The sequence below is a fragment of the Nannobrachium achirus genome (assembly GCF_963921795.1).
Source record: "Nannobrachium achirus genome assembly, chromosome: 11".
Taxonomy (NCBI): Eukaryota; Metazoa; Chordata; class Actinopteri; order Myctophiformes; family Myctophidae; genus Nannobrachium; species Nannobrachium achirus.
Genome location: NC_137820.1, coordinates 5,731,820 through 5,753,455, shown reverse-complemented (window position 1 = coordinate 5,753,455; position 21,636 = coordinate 5,731,820). Strand labels below are relative to the sequence as shown.

Sequence of the window (21,636 nt, the reverse complement as noted above, 5' to 3'; positions counted from 1 at the left end):
TTTCCCAAACATGGATATGACTGACATCTGACATCATAGATGTCTTATGTTATAGACCACATGAGACTCACATAATATGTCCATATATGGGCATTCCAAGCTATGGGCTTAATATTGATGACATCAGGGATCTCCTCATATGGGCAGGTCAGCAATAGACATTGAGGGATTTCTAAATGTCTGTCTTGGCCATATATGGGCATTGCCAAATATGGATCAACATTGTGATGTCACAACAGGTCAGCTATAGACATCGAGGCGTTACCTACCTAACTATACTGATTGACTGACAGACAGACAGACAGACAGACAGGATCTGCCGGGTTTCATAGCTCCCTACAGTCACAATAAAAGCAACAAGCGTCCATATGACCATATATATGAGTGGTTCTCATCAAGCATCCATATGACCATATATACGTAAAACAAAATAGATATTTTCAAAAATGTTCAAAAATAGCAGATTTACAAGCTCGCAATGTGGCACAAAGTGATGCTCTGCAAACTTGTAGATCTACCATTTTTGAATAGCCACCGTATAAATAGATAAAGTGGTTCCAATGATTGTGATGCTATTATTCACTACTTTTACTTTTGCAGGAGACCCCCTGGAACCCCCCAAAGGACCCATGGGGGTTCCCGGACCCCACTTTGATATATAGGAATACGTCCATATATAGGCATATACTCCACTATTTGTGGAGTTGTGTTGTTTGAGGACTATTGTTTTTATTTTGGTTTTTACTTTTAATGTTTGAAATAATCATTCATTCATTCATATATATATGGGGAGACAGTTGTCCAGAACCACCGATCCGACTGACATGACTATACAGTATATGGAAGTGCCCATAATTACAACAAACAGATAATTTACATAACATAAATGTACAACTTTTATATTTGATAAACAAACTTACTGGACAGTTCCTGCACTTTGTCCTCACTGACAGTCAGCCTTGTTTCTACAGCAGACAGCTGAGCACCATGAGCTGAAATCAATACAACATGAATATTACATTAATACAACATGAATATTACATTAATACAACATGAATATTCATCAAAATGCTCACATACTTGTGAGTTATACAGACCAAACATGAGTAATTATCATTAAAGTAATACATTTTTCAACACTGTCCTCTCATACATGCATTGACTGAACATCATTCTGGTCTAATTACCTTCACTCTCTGTGGTCAACTTCTCCACCTGGTCTTCTGTGGAACTGAGTCTGGTATGGATGATCTGGACCTGGTCTTCAGTGGTACTGAGTCTGGTATCGATGCTCTGGACCTGGTCTTCAGTGGTACTGAGTCTGGTATGGATGATCTGGACCTGGTCTTCAGTGGTACTGAGTCTGGTATGGATGCTCAGGACCTGGTCTTCACTGGAAGTGAGTCTGGTCTGGAGGAGTTCAACCTGCTTCTGGCTGGCAGTCAATTCAGCAGACATTTCTGGAAAACATCACAGAGAAAGATTTTAAACACATTTCAGCTTGTACCACATTCTTCAAGACCCACGTTTGGCACTACAAACAAGTTGTTATGAATCAATATTAAAATAATAGTATAGCCTATTCATATTAAATCAAGATGCTCCAACAAATGGATTATATGGATCAAACATACAGTGAATAACGTGATAAAAAAAGACTTGATCAGATCTTTAAGCTCAACTGAAGGCATTATCAGTAAAGTAAGACATTTTTCAACACTGTGCTCTCATACATGCATTGTCTGAACATCATTCTGGTCTAATTACCTTCACTCTCTGTGGTCAACTTCTCCACCTGGTCTTCAGTGGTACTGAGTCTGGTATGGAGGAGTTCAACCTGGTCTTCAGTGGTGTTGAGTTTGATCTGGATGCTCAGGACCTGGTCTTCACTGGAAGTGAGTCTGGTATGGAGGACCTCAATCTGGTCTCCAGTGGTACTGAGTCTGGTATGGAGGAGTTCAACATGGTCTTCAGTGGTGTTGAGTCTGATCTGGATGCTCAGGACCTGGTCTTCACTGGAAGTGAGTCTGGTCTGGAAGAGTTCAACCTGCTTCTGGCTGGCAGTCAATTCAGCAGCCATTTCTGGAAAACATCACAGAGAAAGATTTTAAACACATTTCATCCTGTGCCTTTAAACATTATTTCAAGCTCACATCTTTTGGCACAACAAGCATGTTGCCTCTTGACCATTCTAACCAGCATTTTGTTTTAACATACCTTCCATCTCATGTTTGGAGATGCCCAGCTCCACCCGAAGATCAGACACCAAGTCTCTCTGCTCCTTGGCTTCTTCCTCCACGTTCTTCAGCATCTGACCCTGCACTACCACAATGTCTCTAAGCTCCTGGACTTCTCCTTCACTGGCTGTCACCTTGGCCTCCATGGTCTTAAGCTTCTCTCCCTGTACTACCACAGTGTTTCCCTGTTCTACCACAGTGTATTTCAGCTCCTTGGCTTCTTCCTCCACTGTCTTTAACATCTGACCCTGTACTACCACAGTGTCTCTAAGCTCCTGGACTTCTGTCACCTTGGCCTCCATGGTCTTCAGAATCTGACCCTGTACAACCACAGTGTTTCCCAAGCTATGCACCATGTCTCTAAGATGCTTCACTTCGTCCCAGATGTCAGGTTGTAAGAGGGTACCTGGTTCTACATGGTTGTCTCTCTCAGTGAGCGCTCCTCTCTCCCCCTGAGCTCCAGCCTCAGAGAGACACAACAGTAGAACAAGCAAAGCCCCAGCAGCCTTCATTCTGGAACAGAGTGAGTGAAGATACCGTACGGTCCAGCACGTCTTTTATACTCTCCCTCCTCATAGACCAGCAATGGAAACGTCATGGTACCCAGTGGAAAGTTCATCTACAAGCTGGATCCTAAATTAAGCCAAGGTCTGAGAACTCCAACATGTGGTCCACGATAAGAGCTGGCAAGACTGAATGTTCTGGATCTGGAAAGAGCGGCTGTGAAGATATTCAATGTAATCAGCTGTTGTTGCTGCAATAACACTGAGGACACTGAGGTTAGAGTGTTCACTGACACATTCACATGAAGCAAATGATCACTTTAAAATAGACTTATATTTATTCAAATGATCACTTTAAAATAGACTGATATTTATTCAAATGATCACTTTAAAATAGACTGATATTTATTCAAATGATCACTTTAAAATAGACTGATATTTATTCAAATGATCACTTTAAAATAGACTGATATTTATTCAAATGATCATTTAAAATAGACTGATATGTAAAACAGATCCCAGTGAGTCTATGCAGCATTGCTACAGTACGTCCTCTCCTTTTATCCTTGCTGTCAGGTGGAAACCTCATATGTCCATAACTGTTGTTTTCAGCATTCAAATTCAAAAGTATATTTAATATGTTATCAATTTAAAATTTAGGCATTTAACTAACGCTTTTAATCCATAGCAACGTTTGTGTGGCACTGTAGTATGATGTGGTATAGGGCATTGATTTATGATAACAAATAAATAAAATAAAATAAAATATGGAAATAAGAGCTTTCTGCCCAGCAGTAACAATATCCTTGGTTGTGTACATGATGTCATAGTAGGTAGGCATTCTGCACACTAGCAGATATACAAGCTTAATTCACACCTGATCCACAACTTCTGAGTGTTGTAGATCTGTTATTTTCATCTCCTATGAACACAAATTTGTTTCCGTAGCCGCTGTCTTGTCGGTCTATAGCGCGACGCTGTGACACTGAGCGTCGCTCGTCATCTCGCCCTGTCTTTAAATATTAATGTCTTCAATGAGTTATGGCCCGCCAACTTTTTGACCGTCAAATCACATTCCCTCCAGCGCTATATGTCCCTCCTTTCTGGACCGTTTCACTAGGAACTGCCTAGTTCTACATGGTTGTGGAGCAAGTAGATAACTTCTGTTGCAGTCCTTCTTTAAGCTTGTCCCGTGAAGCTTGGCCTTCTTTGAGCCATGTGTGGGACATACGTACATACAGAGAGACAGAACCAGATGTAGGAGCGGTTAGCACCGCTCATAAATGTATATACGGTACATGCAGTGCAGTAGAGAAGACTTGAATCCAGTCAACATTTAGACAGTTGTTGTTTTAATAGCATCTTCACCAGCATCATCAGAGATCCTTCACACGGGGAACAACAGAGAGGAAGGAATGTCCAGTAGTCACTCAGTCCATCATCATCCATGACAGTGAACGTGGCTCCCAACCAGGGGCGTCACACCAAATTCTGGGCCCTGGGTACAAGGATTCACTGCGGGCCCCCCATGAATGTTAACTATTGAAGAATAGCAGATATACAAGCTCGCAGCGCGGCACCGAGTGCCGCGCTGTGAGCTTGTATATCTGCTATTTTTGAAAAACTGTGAAAATGTTTGCAAGAAACCTATGTTTCCATGTGGGTGATGCTCAAACTCGTTCATGTGAAGGACCCCCAAAAGTATATGTATTTAGCCACGGACCCCCATCTAAAAAATATTTAGTTGCAGGGACCACGCAGAAGCAAAATTTGAGTTACAAATGTTCGCTTAAAAAAATACATATATTCAAAGATTTGCACACATTTTCACGACTTTTCAAAAATAGCAGATCTACAAGCTCGCAGCGCGGCACTCGGTGCCGCGCTGTGAGCTTGTATATCTGCTATTTTTCAATAGATAAAGTTACTAGGGCCCCTCCACCTTGGGCCCCGGTAACTCAGTCCCACTTTCCTACCCCTTGTGACGCCCCTGCTCCCAACCAACTGCACCCCATTCACTTCATTTGTACGTGACGTTTTGAAAACAGGCGATCTACAAGCTCACAACAGCGTAGCGGTGACAGCGATTTTGTTTACCAGCTCTTGTTCACAAGATAGATAGATGGTAGATAATCGGCTCAAAAAAAAAAGTCAGGCTGCGTTACAACTTTTTGTGGATTTCAATTATTGGCCTGACATAATTTTTTTTTGGAAATATCTATGGGACGATTTTGTGTGTGTGTGTGTGTGTGTGTGTGTGTGTGTGTGTGGAACCAGAGCAGCCACTGTTTTTCTCAAATGGGGGTACGTGAACCCTTAGGGGTACGTAGAGGTAATACAGGGGTTACTTGTGAGAACATGGAAAATGGAAACATTTATTTTACTGTTAAGTTAAATGATAAAACATTGACACATGTACAGTATGTGAATGTGCTGCTCTGTAAAGCTTTAAACCAAATGAAGTACGGATTCTTACAGTTACTAAATAGAAATCAGGCTACTTACTTTTATGTTCAACATATTGACATAAAAACTGGACTTTTGACTATTAAAGGGGGTACTTGGATTCATTATAATCAGGAAAAGGGGGTACTGAAGCCCAAAATGTTTGAGAACCACTGCTCTATAGTGAAATGCCCAGAATATGGATATTAAGGTTGATGGCTATTAAGAATTAATTTTGTTTTGTTGCCCTCACTAATAGTACTTGTACGTCTTTTTCTTCTTCCCGGATAAACTTTAATTTGCCGCACTATTCCTCCCACATGTTTTGGTGGCAGCCGACCTGGGCCTCATGTCCAATCCACCGGCTTCATCGGGTCATTCGGGTGTGACGAGGTTGATGTTTAATGTCTGTCACAGGGACGTGCAGAGAATGTTAGAGAGGCAGGGGCTGACATTTCTAAAAGGGCCTTTTGGTGAAAATATCTAAAGTAGCAGACCTCCAAGCTCACAACACGTGTTGCGAGCTTGAAGGTCGGCTATTTACGATGCTTCATTTCTACACAGAGAGGCCCAGCAAGCACAGGCAGGACCTGGTCCAATCAGTGACGTCTCGATTGGGGCCAGATTAAGTCAAACCATGACCTAGATCTGGCCTAGATCACCTGATTTCTATCAACATAAATCCTGCCCAAAAAAAACGACGTCCTGGATTAATCAGAGGGTCCGATCGAGGCCAGATAAATATCATAACTAGTCAGATATGTCCCAGAATATAACCTTACATGATCATATTTCAACTAACATTACAAACAATAACAATACTCCTATAGTCCATATGACATCCTGGTAATGACGTCAAGCCTCGTTCTGAACGTCACCGGAGTCACCAGAGGACGTCATCATGACGTCATCATGACATTATTTGGCTTGCAGGCAACATAAGATGCTACGTTCAAGTTCAGGAGAGTTTGGACAAGGCAATTCTCTTGAATGCTGCCTTCAGGTATGGCATGGAAAGAGGGGCATTTCACCACAGTAAAAACTGCATTCGTGGTCTGGAGAGAGGGCACTTTTTACAGACAGATAAAAGGACAGGGGCTCAAGCCCCCTTTGATGTCTATGTGTGCACGTGTCTGCTATGTCATATCGTTGTGGTCGTCAAGACAGAAACCTTGCAACTCCACATTTCAAGTTTGTTGTTTCGTTTTTTCACCTTAACACATTGCCAGCCAAATTCGTCATACAATGGTGCAGCAAAAATAGACTAAAATCTACAAGCTCAAAACTGAAGATGGATTTTGTGTTCCATTTGTGAAACATATGAGTTTTGAGCTTGTAGATCTGCTAGTTTCATTAATATTTTTGGATTTATTTTAGCCCATTTCACACATTTTTTTTATGGGGTTGCAAGTCAAATTACAAGGATTTTCAGGAAAGGTTTTTCAGAAGAATAAAAATAAAGATCTGAGCTGAAGTGATTTAATTCACCGTCCATTCATTAATTTTTGCACAGTACATTTGGATTGTTGTTTATACCATGAAATTAATACATACATGTAGGACCCCAATGGAAACAAGTCCCCAGGACTTCCTATTGTGTGAGTTATCCTTTTTAGCCTGAATGTTCTGTCTTACATTTATCAATAATAAAGCATTCAATCAATAAACGAACAAAAACAAAACACACGTCTCTTTTTGAGGTCTCGAGCTGGATGAGTTTGCGGAAAACATTTTCTTCTGCAAAGGACGGCTGATCCTGACCGGGGGTAAAACACGCACACGCACGCACACACACACGCACACACACACACACACACACACGCGTGCGCACACGCACACACACGCACACACACTGCAAACAGAAGACAGGAGGCATGAATCTAAATATATATAAATATATACAGTATTATTTACACATGTTCATCTGGGTTGCTCTGTACACTGTACAGACACTCAGCTAAATACACCTTCACACCATCTCAAAGGAGAAGTTCACCCCCAAAATGACTTCTGTTCCCCTATCCATTACTCACCCCATGGAGACGTGAATTCATGGATATTTCTTTTGTTAGTTTTCGTCACCAATAACTTGAGGAGACTCTTTGTGTCTCCATAGGGAACAAAGCAAACGCTTTAAAGGCTTTATTTTGATTGTATTAACCAGCTCTAATACCTTAACTTAAAGCAGAAATAATCAGTTTTCTGCTGACATAAGCAGGAATCATGCAATTGCTTATTTTTATTTTTTATTTTTATTTTATTATATTCAGGCGGCTAACAATGCTCCCTAAAAAAATCTAGTCTCTTTGGTGCTTCTAGGAGCCGCAGTCTGCCTCCAAAACTATTATTTTATCTGTAAGAAGCTCTGTCACTAGCAGCTCATTGGTGCATGAACCAGCCGACCGGGGCTAAAAGGATTGACAGACAGGTCAACCAATCTGAACAAGAACAAGAGGCGGTCCTGATTGGTCTGTTATTTTGGATGGGCCCCCAGTTTAATTGACCAATGACAGAACTTCTCACAGGTAAAAAGAATAGTTTTGGATGCAGATTGTGGCCCCAGGAAGTGTCACACACACAACATTTCTTTAGGAAGCATTGTTAGACGCCTGAATAAAATCAAATTAAAATATTTTTTTTAAATAAGCAATTGCATGATTCCTGCTTATGTCAGCAGAAAACTGCTTATTTCTGCTTTAAAGGCCTGTCCATACTGTCTCCGACCACCGAACTTTTTGTCAGAAATGTCCGGTTCAACTACAAAATGACGTCACTCGCATCTTCTGAAAAGAATTACCTCGAATTAGTGTTGGGAAAGCTGCAATAGGTCTAACCAATAGAATCCATTTGAATGTTTTTTTTTTTTTTAACCGCCCCCGGAAAAAATGTTTTGAATGGCTGACAACCAGACAACATCCACTCCAGGTAGGCTGACATTCCTAAAAGGGCCTTTTGGTGGTGAAAATATCAAAAATAGCAGCTCAGGGGTCGGCTATTTTCGATCCTTGACATTTCTTGATTTCAACATAAGATGCTGCTTTCAAGTTCAGGAGAGTTTCTTTGGACAAGGCAATTCTCTTGAATGCTGCCTTCAGGTATGGCATGGAAAGAGGGGGCATTTGCATTTCTTTCACCAGATCAGGTCTGGAGAGGGCACTTTTTACAGACCGAAAAAAGGGCAGAGGCTCAAGCCCCCTTTGATGTCTAGCCACCGCTGGTCATAAAATCATTGCCAATTAGGAATGCAAAAAAAAGAAAAACCATGAATTCAATTCTCCATGGGGTGAGAGATCAATAGTGGGAAAATAAGTCATGTTGGGGGTGAACTATCCCTTTAATGTCTTGAGTATTTCACATTTTCACATTGAGTCAGTATCGTACAGTAAGACGTTGTGTTATTAACAGCGTTGTGAGTTCCATCATTGTCTCTTCTCTCCCTGCGTCATCGGTCCCACAACCACCGCTCAACCAACGCTCCTGAGACGATGCAGGGTTCTCGGTTCGATTCCCCGGCTCTCCCCCCTCCTCCCTGGTTTAGTGTTGAAGTGTCCTTGTTTTCCTTCGCCGTACCGTCTGAATTGTCGCGTGTGTGTGTGTGGTGTGTGTGTGTGTGTGTGTGTGTGTGTGTGTGTGTGTTGTGTGTCAACAAAGATGGCCACTGAAAAAACTCATCGCACTTAGGGCTGTCACGATTATGACACTTTACATTAATTGTAAACTCAAATTATTGCGATTAACGATTCAATTGTGTTTTTGTCGTTGACAATTACATTTCTGTTTGGCTCTAATGCCTCATTCACACTACAGATATATAGTTAAATGTTTTGCTTGGTAATTCAATGTAATCTCAATGGAAACCAGCTTTAAAGATGCAGGAGACGCTCAAGACAATATCTGTAGTGTGAATGAGGCATTAGGCTTTGAAGTTGCACATGGCAGATATGACACATAAGCTAAATATACAAAGAAATGAAATGAAAGAAATGTAATTTATACTTCAACAATTTATATTGAAATTGACATTGATATTGGAAATAGGCGATCTACAAGCTCACAACGTGTCGCATCGCGAAGCGTTGTGAGCTTGTAGATCAGCTATTTCTACTATTTTCTTTTAATGTTTGAAAATATTTAATTTTATTTTCAAGTAAGTAAACGATTATGATGATTATGACAAAATAATTGCGATTATGTCAAATAAATGAGATTAGACGATTCTGTAATAATTGTGACGGGCCTAATCTCACTACAAGGAAGCTACGTCATCTTCGACATCGACGGACTGCCAAGGGTTGTTGTGTGTGTGTGTGTGTGCGTGTGCATGTGCGTGTGTGAACGTAATGCACATTAGTAAAGCGATTTGAATAACAGGCGCTATATATATATTTATATACTGTATATAAATGCACTTTTTCCCCAAAAGTCTTTGAAAACAAAAAAAGGGCTGTACTCGCCACGCAGCGCAGTTCCGCTTCTGCTCAAAGCTCCTCGCGGGTTTCAGGTAGTCCAGCTAGCTGTGCTTAGCTAGTGTTTTTCTTTTAAACGTATTTAACTATTCCGTTTTAAATAGAATCGGGGGAGCGGCCAGGGTCGAGGACGAGGTTTGAATAGCGAGCGACCAGGGAGGATCTCGTGGGACGAGGCGGGAGGGAGGGAGGGAGGAACAGGGGGAGGGGGAAGAGTCCGACTCTTAGCGCCAGAGAGAGTCTACAGTCTGGTGGTTTCGGGATACCTCAGGTTCACGAGGAGGAGGCTCATCCTGTGGATCTCAACCTTTTTGTTTTTCCCATTCAGGCCTAGAATTATTGAATTCTTTAGCTATTGAAAAATAGCAGATATACAAGCTCACAGCGCGAGTCTGCTATTTTTGAAAAAAAATTGTAATTTTTTGCAAATCTTTGAATATGTATTTTTAAAGCAAACGTTTGTAACTCAAATTTTGCTTCTGGGTGGTCCCTGGAACTAAATATTTTGAGATGGGTGTCCGGAGTGCATCTCTCCACTCCGACATGTCTCCTTTCCGACATGTCTCCATTCTGACACTAACCCTATCTCTAACCCTAACCCTAAACCTTAGGCCCATGGGAGTGTCGCCACTCCGACAATAAGAAGTCCATTTCGGAGTGGCGACATGTCGGAATGGAGAGAGCCTCCCGGGGGTCCGTGGCCAAATAAATATCAGTTTGGAGGTCCTTCACATGAAAAGGTTTGAGAACCACTGACATAGTAGTCTCTCAAGAACAGACTAACTGAGCTCCATTTAAGTGAAAAGGACCTTTTCTTTGACGATGGCTGGCCAGATTGCTGACATAGAAACATAGGTTTTTCAAAAAAATCTTAGAAGGATTCAAAAGACTCTTATAGAATCGGGTCAAAATTCAAATTTTCACGATTTTTCTAAAATAGCAGATCTACAAGCTCGCAGCGCGGTGAGCTTGTATATCTTCTATTTTCCATTAGTTAAAGCATAAAATAATGATACACAATATGTGTACCCGTTCTGAATGGGTTAATATGCCATCAGGGCCACGGGTATCTCCCTTAGAGATAGGGTGAGAAGTTCAGTCAGTCGACCGTGAGAGACTTGGAGTAGAACCGCTGCTCCATCACTTGGAAAGGAGTCAGCTTAGGTGGTTGGGGCATCTAGTACGGATGCACCCGCGAACGCCTTCCCATAGGAAGGTCCTCGATGCACGTCCCACTGGGAGGAGACCCTGTGGCAGACCAAAGACCAGATGGAAGGATTAGATCTCCAAACTGTGCAAAATGGAACCAAATGGACCCAAATGGACCAGTGAGATACGGGTCCATTTGGTTCCATTTTGTACATTCTCAGAGTTACAGACCCTGTTAAGGGTCCCATTCTTTTTAGGGACCCCCCCTGGTGGTCCCGGGAGCCAACGTAGAGAAACAATAGCGGTCCTCCTCAGTTTTTTTGGGGGGCGCATGGACGATGATGGCGGATGGTTTTGTCAAGGTCTGGTTGTTCCCATAGACCAGAGGGACGATGTAGACCTAGGACTTGTTTGTTCCCATAGCTCAGAGGGACGATGTATACCTAGGTCTGTTTGTTCCCATAGGCCAGGGGGATGTTCCCATAGGCCAGCGGGATGTTCCCATAGGCCAGAGGGACGATGCACTGTAGACCTAGGTCTGTTTGTTGCCATACATCAGGGGGATGATGTAGACAGAGATGTCGTCTCCAGAGCCCAGCCTGTCGTTGGAGATCCTCCAGCCTCGGTCCTTCAGGACGCCCCGCGCCCTCATCACCAGCTCCTGGGCCGCCATGGTGTACCTGAGGTCACCGAGAGAGAGAGAGAGAGAGAGAGAGAGAGAGAGAGAGAGAGAGAGAGAGAGAGAGAGAGAGAGAGAGAGAGAGAGAGAGAGAGAGAGAGCCCAATATTTTAAGATTTAACCCATTTAGGCCTAGAATTATTGAATGCTTTAGCTATAGAAAAATAGCAGATATACAAGCTCACAGCGCGGCTGTGAGCTTGTAGATCTGCTATTTTTGAAAAAGTTCTGAAAATGTGTGCAAATCTTTGAATATACAGTATGTATTTTTAAAGCGAACGTTTGTAACTCAAATTTTGCTTCTGGGGGCCCCTGGAACTAGATATTTTGAGATGGGGGTCCGTGGCCAAATAAATATCAGTTTGGGGGTCCTTCACATGAAAAGGTTTGTGAACCACGGACTCTCAAGAACAGACTGAGCTCCAGTTGAGTGAAAAGGACCTTTTCTTTGACGATGGCTTGAGCCAGATTGCGGACATAGACACATAGGTTTTTCAAAAAACCTTAGAAGGATTCAAAAGACACTTATAGAATCGGGCCAAAATTCTAATTTTCACAATTTTTCCAAAATAGCAGATCTACAAGCTCGCAGCGCGGCACTCGGTGCCGCGCTGTGAGCTTGTATATCTGCTATTTTTCAATAGTTTAAAGCATAAAATAATGATACACAATAATGTGTACCCGTTCTGAATGGGTTTGGTGACTTTGGTTTGAAGAAGTTTTGTTTTCTTCTCAATTCAGTCGTCATGCCTGAACTGAGATTGAGTGTGTGGCGTGTATTCCTCGCCACACACATTTCTGTGCGTAGTCCGACTGGCTCACCTACATTTGAGGACCCTGTGCGCGCGGCCTTGTGGGTGTCTGGGGCGCCCGCTGGCCTACTGCAGGGGATGACACTAAGGTCTCAGAGGCACTTGCCCGTTGGGCAAGTACAGGTCATGTTCTACTTGTCCTCAGGTCTTGGCCACTTGCGGGCCCCTACGGGTCTTAAAGGGATCCCTGGCTAATACGACAAATATGCCTAAATACATTATAATTGTCCTCTATAACTACAATGTAAAATTAAAAACACCTTAAATATTTTATTTCTTCTAGAAATAGCTAATCTTTCACTCAATAGGGGAAATGCCTGTCGCAAGTTGATGATGTCATAAATATCATGTGTCAACACATTTGAAATATTGATTTGATGCTCATATTAACCATAGGAAGTATTACGTTTGTTTTTATTTTCACATGCATGCCATAAATTCCATAGGAATAGATCACACATTACATTTATGACATCATCAACTTGCGACAGGCATTTCCCCTATTGAGTGAAAGATTAGCTATGTCTAGACGAAATAAAATAGGTGTTTTTAATTTTACATTGTATTTATAGAGGACAATTATAATGTATTAAGGCATATTTGTCATATTAGCCAGGGATCCCTTTAACTCAGTCCTGGTGGGTTTTCGGAGTCTTAACTCAATCCTGGTGGGTTTAGGAAACACGCGTATATACCACGCGTCTCACCAGTCACCAGCCAACAAAGAAGAGGTAGGAATGAACTGAAACATGCGCTGAGACTGAGCGGTCCCCAAAATAACACATTTGGGGAATTGATTACATGAAACGGGCACCTAGGCATGCAGTCTCAAAAGTCTCTTTTTCCTCTTTTTTTTTCCCTTCAACTTTGACTTTCCCTGATGGGAGTCGACGTATGTAATCAAGTCGACTGAATCAATTTGTAAATGTTTTGGTTAATGCCCTACACCAGGCCATTACTATTTTGGAAAAACATTTACAAATAGTTCAAGCTCGTAACACGTCTCTGTATAGGCTATTTTGGCAGGTTCTAGCTGTGGTCCAAAATAGTTGTAGTTGTGGTGTTCAGTAGGGTTGGGGACGGTAACCGCCATACCACGGTATAATGAGGCCTACCGCGGTGTCAGGGTCTTTACCGTGGTCAAAAAAGACAAAAAAAATAGTACATTTTTTATTGAAAACAAGCGAGTTTTAAAACAGGGGAGAAGCAAGTACCGCATGCGCTCCATGCCGCTCTGCTCTGGGCCACATGTTTGGAAGCCACATACGTCACTCGGAGACACAGTCCTACAGCAGCAGCCTCGTAGTAGGGAGCACGGAGCAGCGTAAACTTTCTCTGTAATCCATACGACACAAGTATGTTAATACATACCTTGTGTTGTGGCAGTAACTTCTGGCAGTTTCTTTTTTATTCATACGGATTACGGGCGGTGCGCGGGCCTCGTGGACTAAAACCGAAAATGAAACTATCTTTTACTTTTTACACCGCGTCGCGCGTTGTGCCCCGTCGGCGATTTTATAACCTTTTCTACCATACGTTACTATGGTAACCCGACAGTGCACAGATCTAAAAGCTCAGAAGCTTGTAGTGAGCTTGTAGATCTGCTCCTTTCAAAGCCAAACCTGCTGTGCTGTACGGGGAAGTATAACTTGGGCAGTCAGGCTGTGAGGCGACTTTTGGGAAGACGATTGCAATATTTTGGCTTATCGCCGAACCTTAATTAATAGATACGGGGGTGCGGTAATTACCGCAATACTGGCGGTAAATGGGAAGACGGTTACCCTGATAACAAAATGTCGATACCGCCCCACCCCTAGTGTTCAGTGTGCGGTGCGCGGGCCTCTTGCGGTCCAGCAGCGTACCTGTGCTGGTCGTCGGGGTCACAGTTGCCTAGGAAACCGGTGACAGCTTCGGCCACTTCCTGGTTGGACAGGACGTCCCACAGGCCATCCGTCCCCAGCACCATGACGTCATCACACCCGTGCTCGCACTGGCCGAGAGAGTACACTTTGACCTGGGGGGAGAGAGAGAGAGAGAGAGAGAGAGAGAGAGAGAGAGAGAGAGAGAGAGAGAGAGAGAGAGAGAGAGAGAGAGAGAGAGAGAGAGAGAGAGAGAGGGAGGGAGAGAGAGAGAGAGGGAGGGAGGGAGGGAGAGAGAGAGAGAGGGAGAGAGAGAGAGAGCATGACCAATGATAAGAAGCTCCAATATCTGCTGGGTGAAGTACAACAAACACAGCAGCAAGATAGGTGAGCTGCTGTGATAGGAGAAATGGAACACAACCACCCTAAAGACAAAAGCTAGGGTATGGCAAAGATGGGAGTCCTCATGGAAAAGAGGCTTTACATTTTGTATAACACGGTTCTATTGTGAAAATAGCAGATCTACATGCTCACAACGCCGTTGTGAGCATGTAGATCGGCTATTTTCAAAAAGTCTGAAAAAAAAGTTTCTTGAGCTGGATATGGCAGCCTGGAACGGTTGTTCAAGTGCAGCTAAACTTGGCATGTTAGTAAACGTGGCACAATTAACAATAATGCATTGCACCTGCGCTGCTGACCTGCGGAACCTGGGAATATACCATTCTGTCAAGATGGGAAGAATATCATTATAATACCTTGTTAAAGTGACCATGTTGTGAAATTTTGCATTTGTAGTTATTTTACTGTAATTTAACAACATAATAACCAGCACAGATCGACAAAAAGACATTCATGGATTTATATTTAAAATTAACTTTTATTCTCCCCCCTGGACCCAGGGCATGGCAGCTGCATACCCCTGCCATACCCAATTGACGCCTATGCTAAAGACTACTAATCATCATAGACTACTAATCACTGTCTCTGCATATAACCTTGATGCATGCAAACTGTTTCACTCCTTTCACTCATAAATTACTGAGATCAGTACAAATGGTCAAATGAAAAGGATTGAGAATCACTGAGCTACAGCAGCTTCTACAAAATGTAATTCTAGCTCGGGGTGTTTTTTTTACCATCTGTCCCAGCAAGCATCTCTGTGATGAAGGGGGTTAAAAGTTGAGAGAAACATAGAAGAAAACAACGGAATGTACAAAAGAAATGAATAGGGAAAGGAAACTATGAGTGAACTTGAATGCTGATTAATTAAAGATTAAGGGACTGATGCATAGACAAGTGCTGTTATCGTGGGATATGTTTACATTAGACAGTAGGGAGGAGAAGGGATGTGTAGGCTAGACCAGGGGTTTTCAAAGTGGGTGACGGGGCACCCTGGGGTGCCGCGACGGCAGTCCAGGGGTGCCGCGAGATCATTTAATATGGAATTTATTTGGACATATTGAAAATATATTTATTATCATTTTAAACTTGGAAGTACAAAGTTATTTTCAGTCAGTTTTAACCAAAATGGCTATTATCTCAACGTTTTCCTCGCAACATAATCACTAAAATATTGTCACTGTCAGGCAGAAACCTCGTATCTCCAAGTTTCAATCTCCAAGTGTACTTCTTTTGGTAAAGCAAAGCCCTGCTTCATCATACAAGACTGTCGCACAAAACTAGTGAAAACAGCCGATCTACAAGCACACAACGCCTCGCGATGCGAGGCGTTGTGTGCTTGTAGAGCTGCTGTTTTCACTTGTTTAGTAAATTTCTTAGATGATAAATATAAAATGAACGGTTTTGGACATACAAGGTTTCCACCCGACAACGACGATATGCTATAAATGCCTGGGATATTTATGGGGTGCCCTGAGACAAAAGGTTTGGGAACCCCTGGGCTAGACACTCGGCTCCTTGAACCCCTGGGCTAGACACTCGGCTCCTTGAACCCCTGGGCTAGACACTCGGCTCCTTGAACCCCTGGGCTAGACACTCGGCTCCTTGAACATTGAACTCCTTCAAGTCTGCACCGAAGAGACACTTGTTAAACCCAGGCATTTTGTTGGTAAATAGAGTGTTTTGGGGTTTTTGAAAGGTGCTATATGAATTCAAGTTATTCTTCTTATTATTATTAGACGACAGGGAAGAAAGCAGCTGGTATCATGGGTTGTGTGTAGGCTAGACGGCACGAGGAGAAGAGCCGTGTAGAGGAGGATGTTAATGTGATGGTAGCTCTGTAACCTTACAGCAACTCCGGATAAAAACTCAAAATGCAGCAACCAAAGAAAAAAACTAAACAAAAAACAAGCACTCTTCTAGGACATGCACGCACACGCACACGCGCACGCGCACACACACACACACACACACACACACACACACACACACACACACACACACACACACACACACACACACACACACACACACACACACACACACACACACACACACAGGGTTGTCTCAAGTCACCCCTGTAAATAACCTTTTCATCCATGGCACCCCTGAATTACATAATGTTTTGTATTTTGTAACATAATGTTGTATTTTTCAATAGCTAAAATATTCAATAATTCTAGGCCTAAATGGGTGAAGTAAGTAAGCCGGTCCCATTTCTCAGAGTCTTTGGTATGACCCCCCCGGGGATCAAACCCCGACCTCTCAGTCTCAGGGCGGACACTCCAACCACCAGGCCACTGAGCTGGTCAAGTCATATTAACGGTACATAAACATAAATGTAAATCATGAGGAAAACTATATATAATATAATATGTGTCCCCATTAGGATAGAGTGACAAATAACTTCTATATGTGTGTGTGCAAAGTTTGGCATGGATAGGGGCAACGGCACGTGACCGTTGGCAGCCAATAGCATCCTCTGGTGCCTTTACAATCTATGATGGCAACACCCATGCCAAGGACCCAAAATGTGTCATTTGCGCTGCATAGAAACCAATGGCTTCTTTTATACAGTCTATGGTCCATACTCACTCCAGAGGACCACTATATTTCCAAACTCACTCCAGAGGACCACACTGCATATGCTGTCTGGACAGAAACCTCTTATGTCCTACTTTGTCATTCTATGTCACGCAAAAGTAGCAAAAATACCAGATCTACAAGCTCAAAAACGCGTCATAGTGCGCTAGTTATTACCAGTAAGACTCCCTAATTGAGAGATAAGCGCCCATCAGGTCGCATACACAAACTTTAGAAGGCAATGGTAGGCAATCAGGAGGGAATATGGTAAATGGGAGAGATCCATGTTGATGACATGACTCTAGAGATACTGTGTACCGCTTTGTGTGATATTAGGGCAAAATCTGTAGGAGCAGTGTCCAAAAATGTGTTTAGCAAGAATTGGCCTCATGGTGGCGCTAGAAGAGGACCATGTGAGAAATGAGGGGTGTAGGTTGTGGTTTGGCAGCCAAGGAGTGTGTGTGCAAAGTTTGGCATGGATAGGGGCAACGGTGCCGGATATACTGTATGAGTAGGGGTAAAGTGTGACACGACGAACATGCTGACATACTGACAACCGGTGGAGGTTTTGATAGTAACTGCGACCTGACGGTCACAATCAGGGGCGTCACACCAAATTCTGGGCCCTTGGTACAAGGATTCACTGCTGGGCCCCCGTGAATGTTAACCATTGAAAAATAGCAGATATACAAGCTCACAGCGCGGCACCGAGGGCCGCGCTGCGAGCTTGCATATCTGCAATTTTTGAAAAACTGTGAAAATGTGTGCAAGAAACCTATGTTTCCATGTCAGTGGTGCTCAAACTTTCAAGGACCCCCAAGTCCAAGATGATATGTATTTGGCCACGGACCCCCATCTCAAAATATTTTGTTCCAGGGACCCCCCAAAAGCAACATTTGAGTTACAAATGCATACATATATATTCAGAGATTTTCACACATTTTCACGACTTTTAAAAAATAGCAGATCTACAAGCTCGCAGCGCGGCACTCGGTGCCGCGCTGTGAGCTTGTATGTCTGCTATTTTTTCAATAGCTAAAGTTGCTAGGGCCCCTCCACCTTGGGCCCTGGTACCTCAGTCCCACTTTCCCACCCCTTGTGACGCCCCTGGTCGCAATCATTACCTCAGGACAGCAGGACAGGAAAGGCTTGATGTAGATGTTAGAGTCGTGTACTTTCAGCTCCTGGTCTCCAAGTCCTCTGGTGACTCCGATGGTGGCCAGCACACGAGCCTGTGGCGCACGCACGCACACGCACACGCACACGCACACACACACACACACACACACACACACACACACACACGAATGCTCAACTTGATCATACCACAGCGACGCACAATATAATCAAACGTAGAAGTATCTTGTAGATCTGCTACTTTTGCATTTGAAAAAAAGAAAAAGAAAAGAAAGTTAATCCTGAAAAGTAACAGTTTTGGACATATGAGGTGTTCTACGCGACATCTTAACACTTTGCCTGCCATATAGTTTTGCCATAACCAATGTATATTTGATTACTGCCAAGCCCTTTTCCTTGGGCTGCGAATCTTTGGGTATCCCACAATTCGATTCAGAATCGATTCTTGGGGTCACGATTCGATTTTTTTGGATTCTTTCAAATCCAAACGATTCGATTCAGAAACAATTATTTTCCGATTTAAAAACGATTCTCGAAGGGTCATTATTTGATGGAAGAGAAGAGGGTGAAAACCAAAGCCATTACACTCATCATCCCAACAACTAAACCACTCTTTAAGTCCTTAAATCGTCTGTATTATCCCACTTCATTCTGCACGCCGGAATTACATTTATTTACCCATTCAGTCCAGGAAAGCATCTGCGTCACAATCCTTTTAACCACTTAAAGGATTAGTTCACCCCAAAATGACTTTCTTTCTATTGATTACTATGGAAAATATTTTTTTTTTGTATTTGTTGCATTCCTAAGAAAACAAATTCATAATAGTACATTTTCCCTCCATTGACCACCTCCGGAATCAATGGGGGTAAATGTATTGTAATTAAATAGTTTGTCTTAGGAATGCGACAAATACAAAAAGATATTGTTGAACTCAAGTCTCCATGGCCTGCATAATCAATAGAAACAAAGTCATTTTGGGGGTGAACTACTCCTTTAAAACTTTATTTCATACTATTCAAAAATAGCAGATGTACAAGCTCATTTTGTGACGCGCTATGATCCGCTTGTAGATCTGCCGTCTTTGGAAAGATTGTGAAAATACACCCGTTAACAACGAGCTAAATATAGACTATGTTGGATCCATTGGTCATTTTTTACCCCCAATTCCTAAAATTCCAATACATTTACTTCTACTCCACTTCATCTCGGATCCAAATATTGTACTTTTACTCTGCTACATTTATTTGAAAACCTTAGTTACTAGTTACTTTGCATATATACATTATAATATTATAAAACATACATGAACCACTTTAGCCATATTTTAATACCTTGGCTATTTGAAAATAGCCGATCTACAAGCTCACAACGCGTCGCATCACGGCTCGTTGTGAGCTTGTAGATCGGCTATTTTCGAACATTTTGTACTTTTACTTTTGGTACATTTGATGCCTACACTTTCATACTTTTACTCAGATACATTTTGAATTCCTGACTTTTACTCTTAACTCTCCTACTGCCAGATTATTTATTTATTTATTGGGTCTGGTGCCATCAAAAAGCGGCTTACCGGGGCGCCCGCTGGCCTGGTGGTCAAGGCGCATACCACATACTAGGCTATGATGCCTTCTGGCGTCGCCGGTTCGATTCCCGATCCGGACGACCTTTGCCACATGTCATTCCCCATCTCTCTCTCCCCATTTCCTGTCAGTCTACTGTCCTATCAATAAAGGCATAAAAAAAGCCCAAAAAAAAAAAAAAAAAAAAAAAAAAAAAAGCGGCTTACCTTTGCGACGTTATAGTAGATAGATAGACATTTCTTTTTTTTTTATTGTGCAATAGTGCACTTTGGTCTGCCAGGCAGCAGAGGGCGGCATCATGCGAGAATGAATGTGAATGTGCCTGTTATGTGTTGCCGTAGATTCAGACCAGTCACTGGCTACAGAGCCTCCGGGCCAGAGGAAATCAACAAGGAAGTGAAATTGTCTCCGTTGATGTTAACGCATAATGGATTTTTTACACCATCACCGCGGAAAATGTGTTTACAGTACACGGCCGCGCGACCCCTCATCAGCTTACAGTCATCAGACGAACGAACCGAAAAATGGGGCGAACGTTAACGTTCAAAGCGTGGGGAGAGTTAATGGAGTTGCAGTAATTATACTTTTACTTAAGTACAAAATGTGAGTATTTTTTCTACCACTGCTAAAAGGTAACAGCTTTTGGACATACAGGCTTTCCACTGTGGACATGGTCTCTGGTCTACGGGGGTGAAGGAGAGAGGCGAGGATGAGATGCTAAATGTCACCACCCGTTCACTCAGTCTCAGATCAGCCAACACAGGGATGCTGACAGAACCTTCGCTAAAAGCCCCAGGACAAAAATCCACTCGTCCGAGACAGTTTGCCCTCCTGGCCCCCAAACTGTGGAATAAACTCCCTGTCGCACTTAGAACAACGGACTCATTCGCTAGCTTTCGCCATGGACTGAAGACTCACCTTTTCAGACTCCACCTAAACCCATAGCACTACTGAAACACTCAATGACCATACAGGAAGCTAGTTAGCATTTGGTTTTTTTTAGAATCCTTTTTTCTTTACTGATTATATTGTTTTTGTAGATTGATATTCATATACATTTGTTTATTGTTGTTGATGCTCTGAAATATTATCTTGTTTATTATAGTGACTAGCCTACAGCCCCCTGCGGGGGCCTGGCCCCTTTGTGTGTGTGCCTGTTAGTCCCCCTTGGTGTGAAGCAGACAGACTGTGATGTTGCTCTCTCTGGAAGTGCCCCCGGACTGGGAGTGCGCTGCTTGGTGACGCCCATTTGTGATGTAAATCGCATCACAGGACAAAGCCGCCTACAGGCCAAAATTTGGGGAAATATTTTAAACATTTGGGGATTATGAGAAGTAGAGACACATCTGAAGGTGATAAAGTTGATGTTGGGCAAGGTACATGCGTTATTGATTTTTGTATTATGTTTTTTAGACAATTGAACAACTGCTGAACGTGGAGTTACAGACGGACAAACGGACAAACATACACACTATTTTTTGGGGCGATTCTAATTAAGGTTGTGTGATGTATTATCTGCTTATTGTAAGTCACTTTGGATTAAAAGCGTCTGCTAAATGCCTAAACTGTAAACTGTCACCAAACCATCCTTCCATCGCCTCGAGCTCCCGTGACCTTTCCTTCACATGAGGAAGATTAATCAGATATCGTCTCTGTCGGACGGAAAACCTCAAAACTGTTACTCGTCAGGATTAAAATGACGAAAAAAAACCCCACCCCCGGCTAAAGTAGCGGATCGTCAAGCTGGAAGCGCGTCGCTTGTGGATCTGCTACTTTTGAAAAAA

The 21,636-nt window shown here is 42.7% G+C and overlaps 1 protein-coding gene across 1 annotated transcript in view; it reads right to left on the bottom strand.

The window, feature by feature from the left end:
* Window positions 1-11,083: 11,083 nt before the first annotated feature.
* The window catches only part of ppm1h (protein phosphatase, Mg2+/Mn2+ dependent, 1H), a 101,069-nt gene continuing 90,516 nt past the window's right edge, over window positions 11,084-21,636 (bottom strand). Inside the window, exons 11-13 of the mRNA XM_080737430.1 lie at window positions 18,257-18,364; window positions 14,154-14,305; window positions 11,084-11,480 (exon numbers count right to left, since the gene is read on the bottom strand). Coding sequence (XP_080593556.1) covers window positions 11,333-11,480; window positions 14,154-14,305; window positions 18,257-18,364 — 408 coding nt within the window. The 3' untranslated portion in view covers window positions 11,084-11,332. The remainder of the gene's footprint in view (window positions 11,481-14,153; window positions 14,306-18,256; window positions 18,365-21,636) is intronic.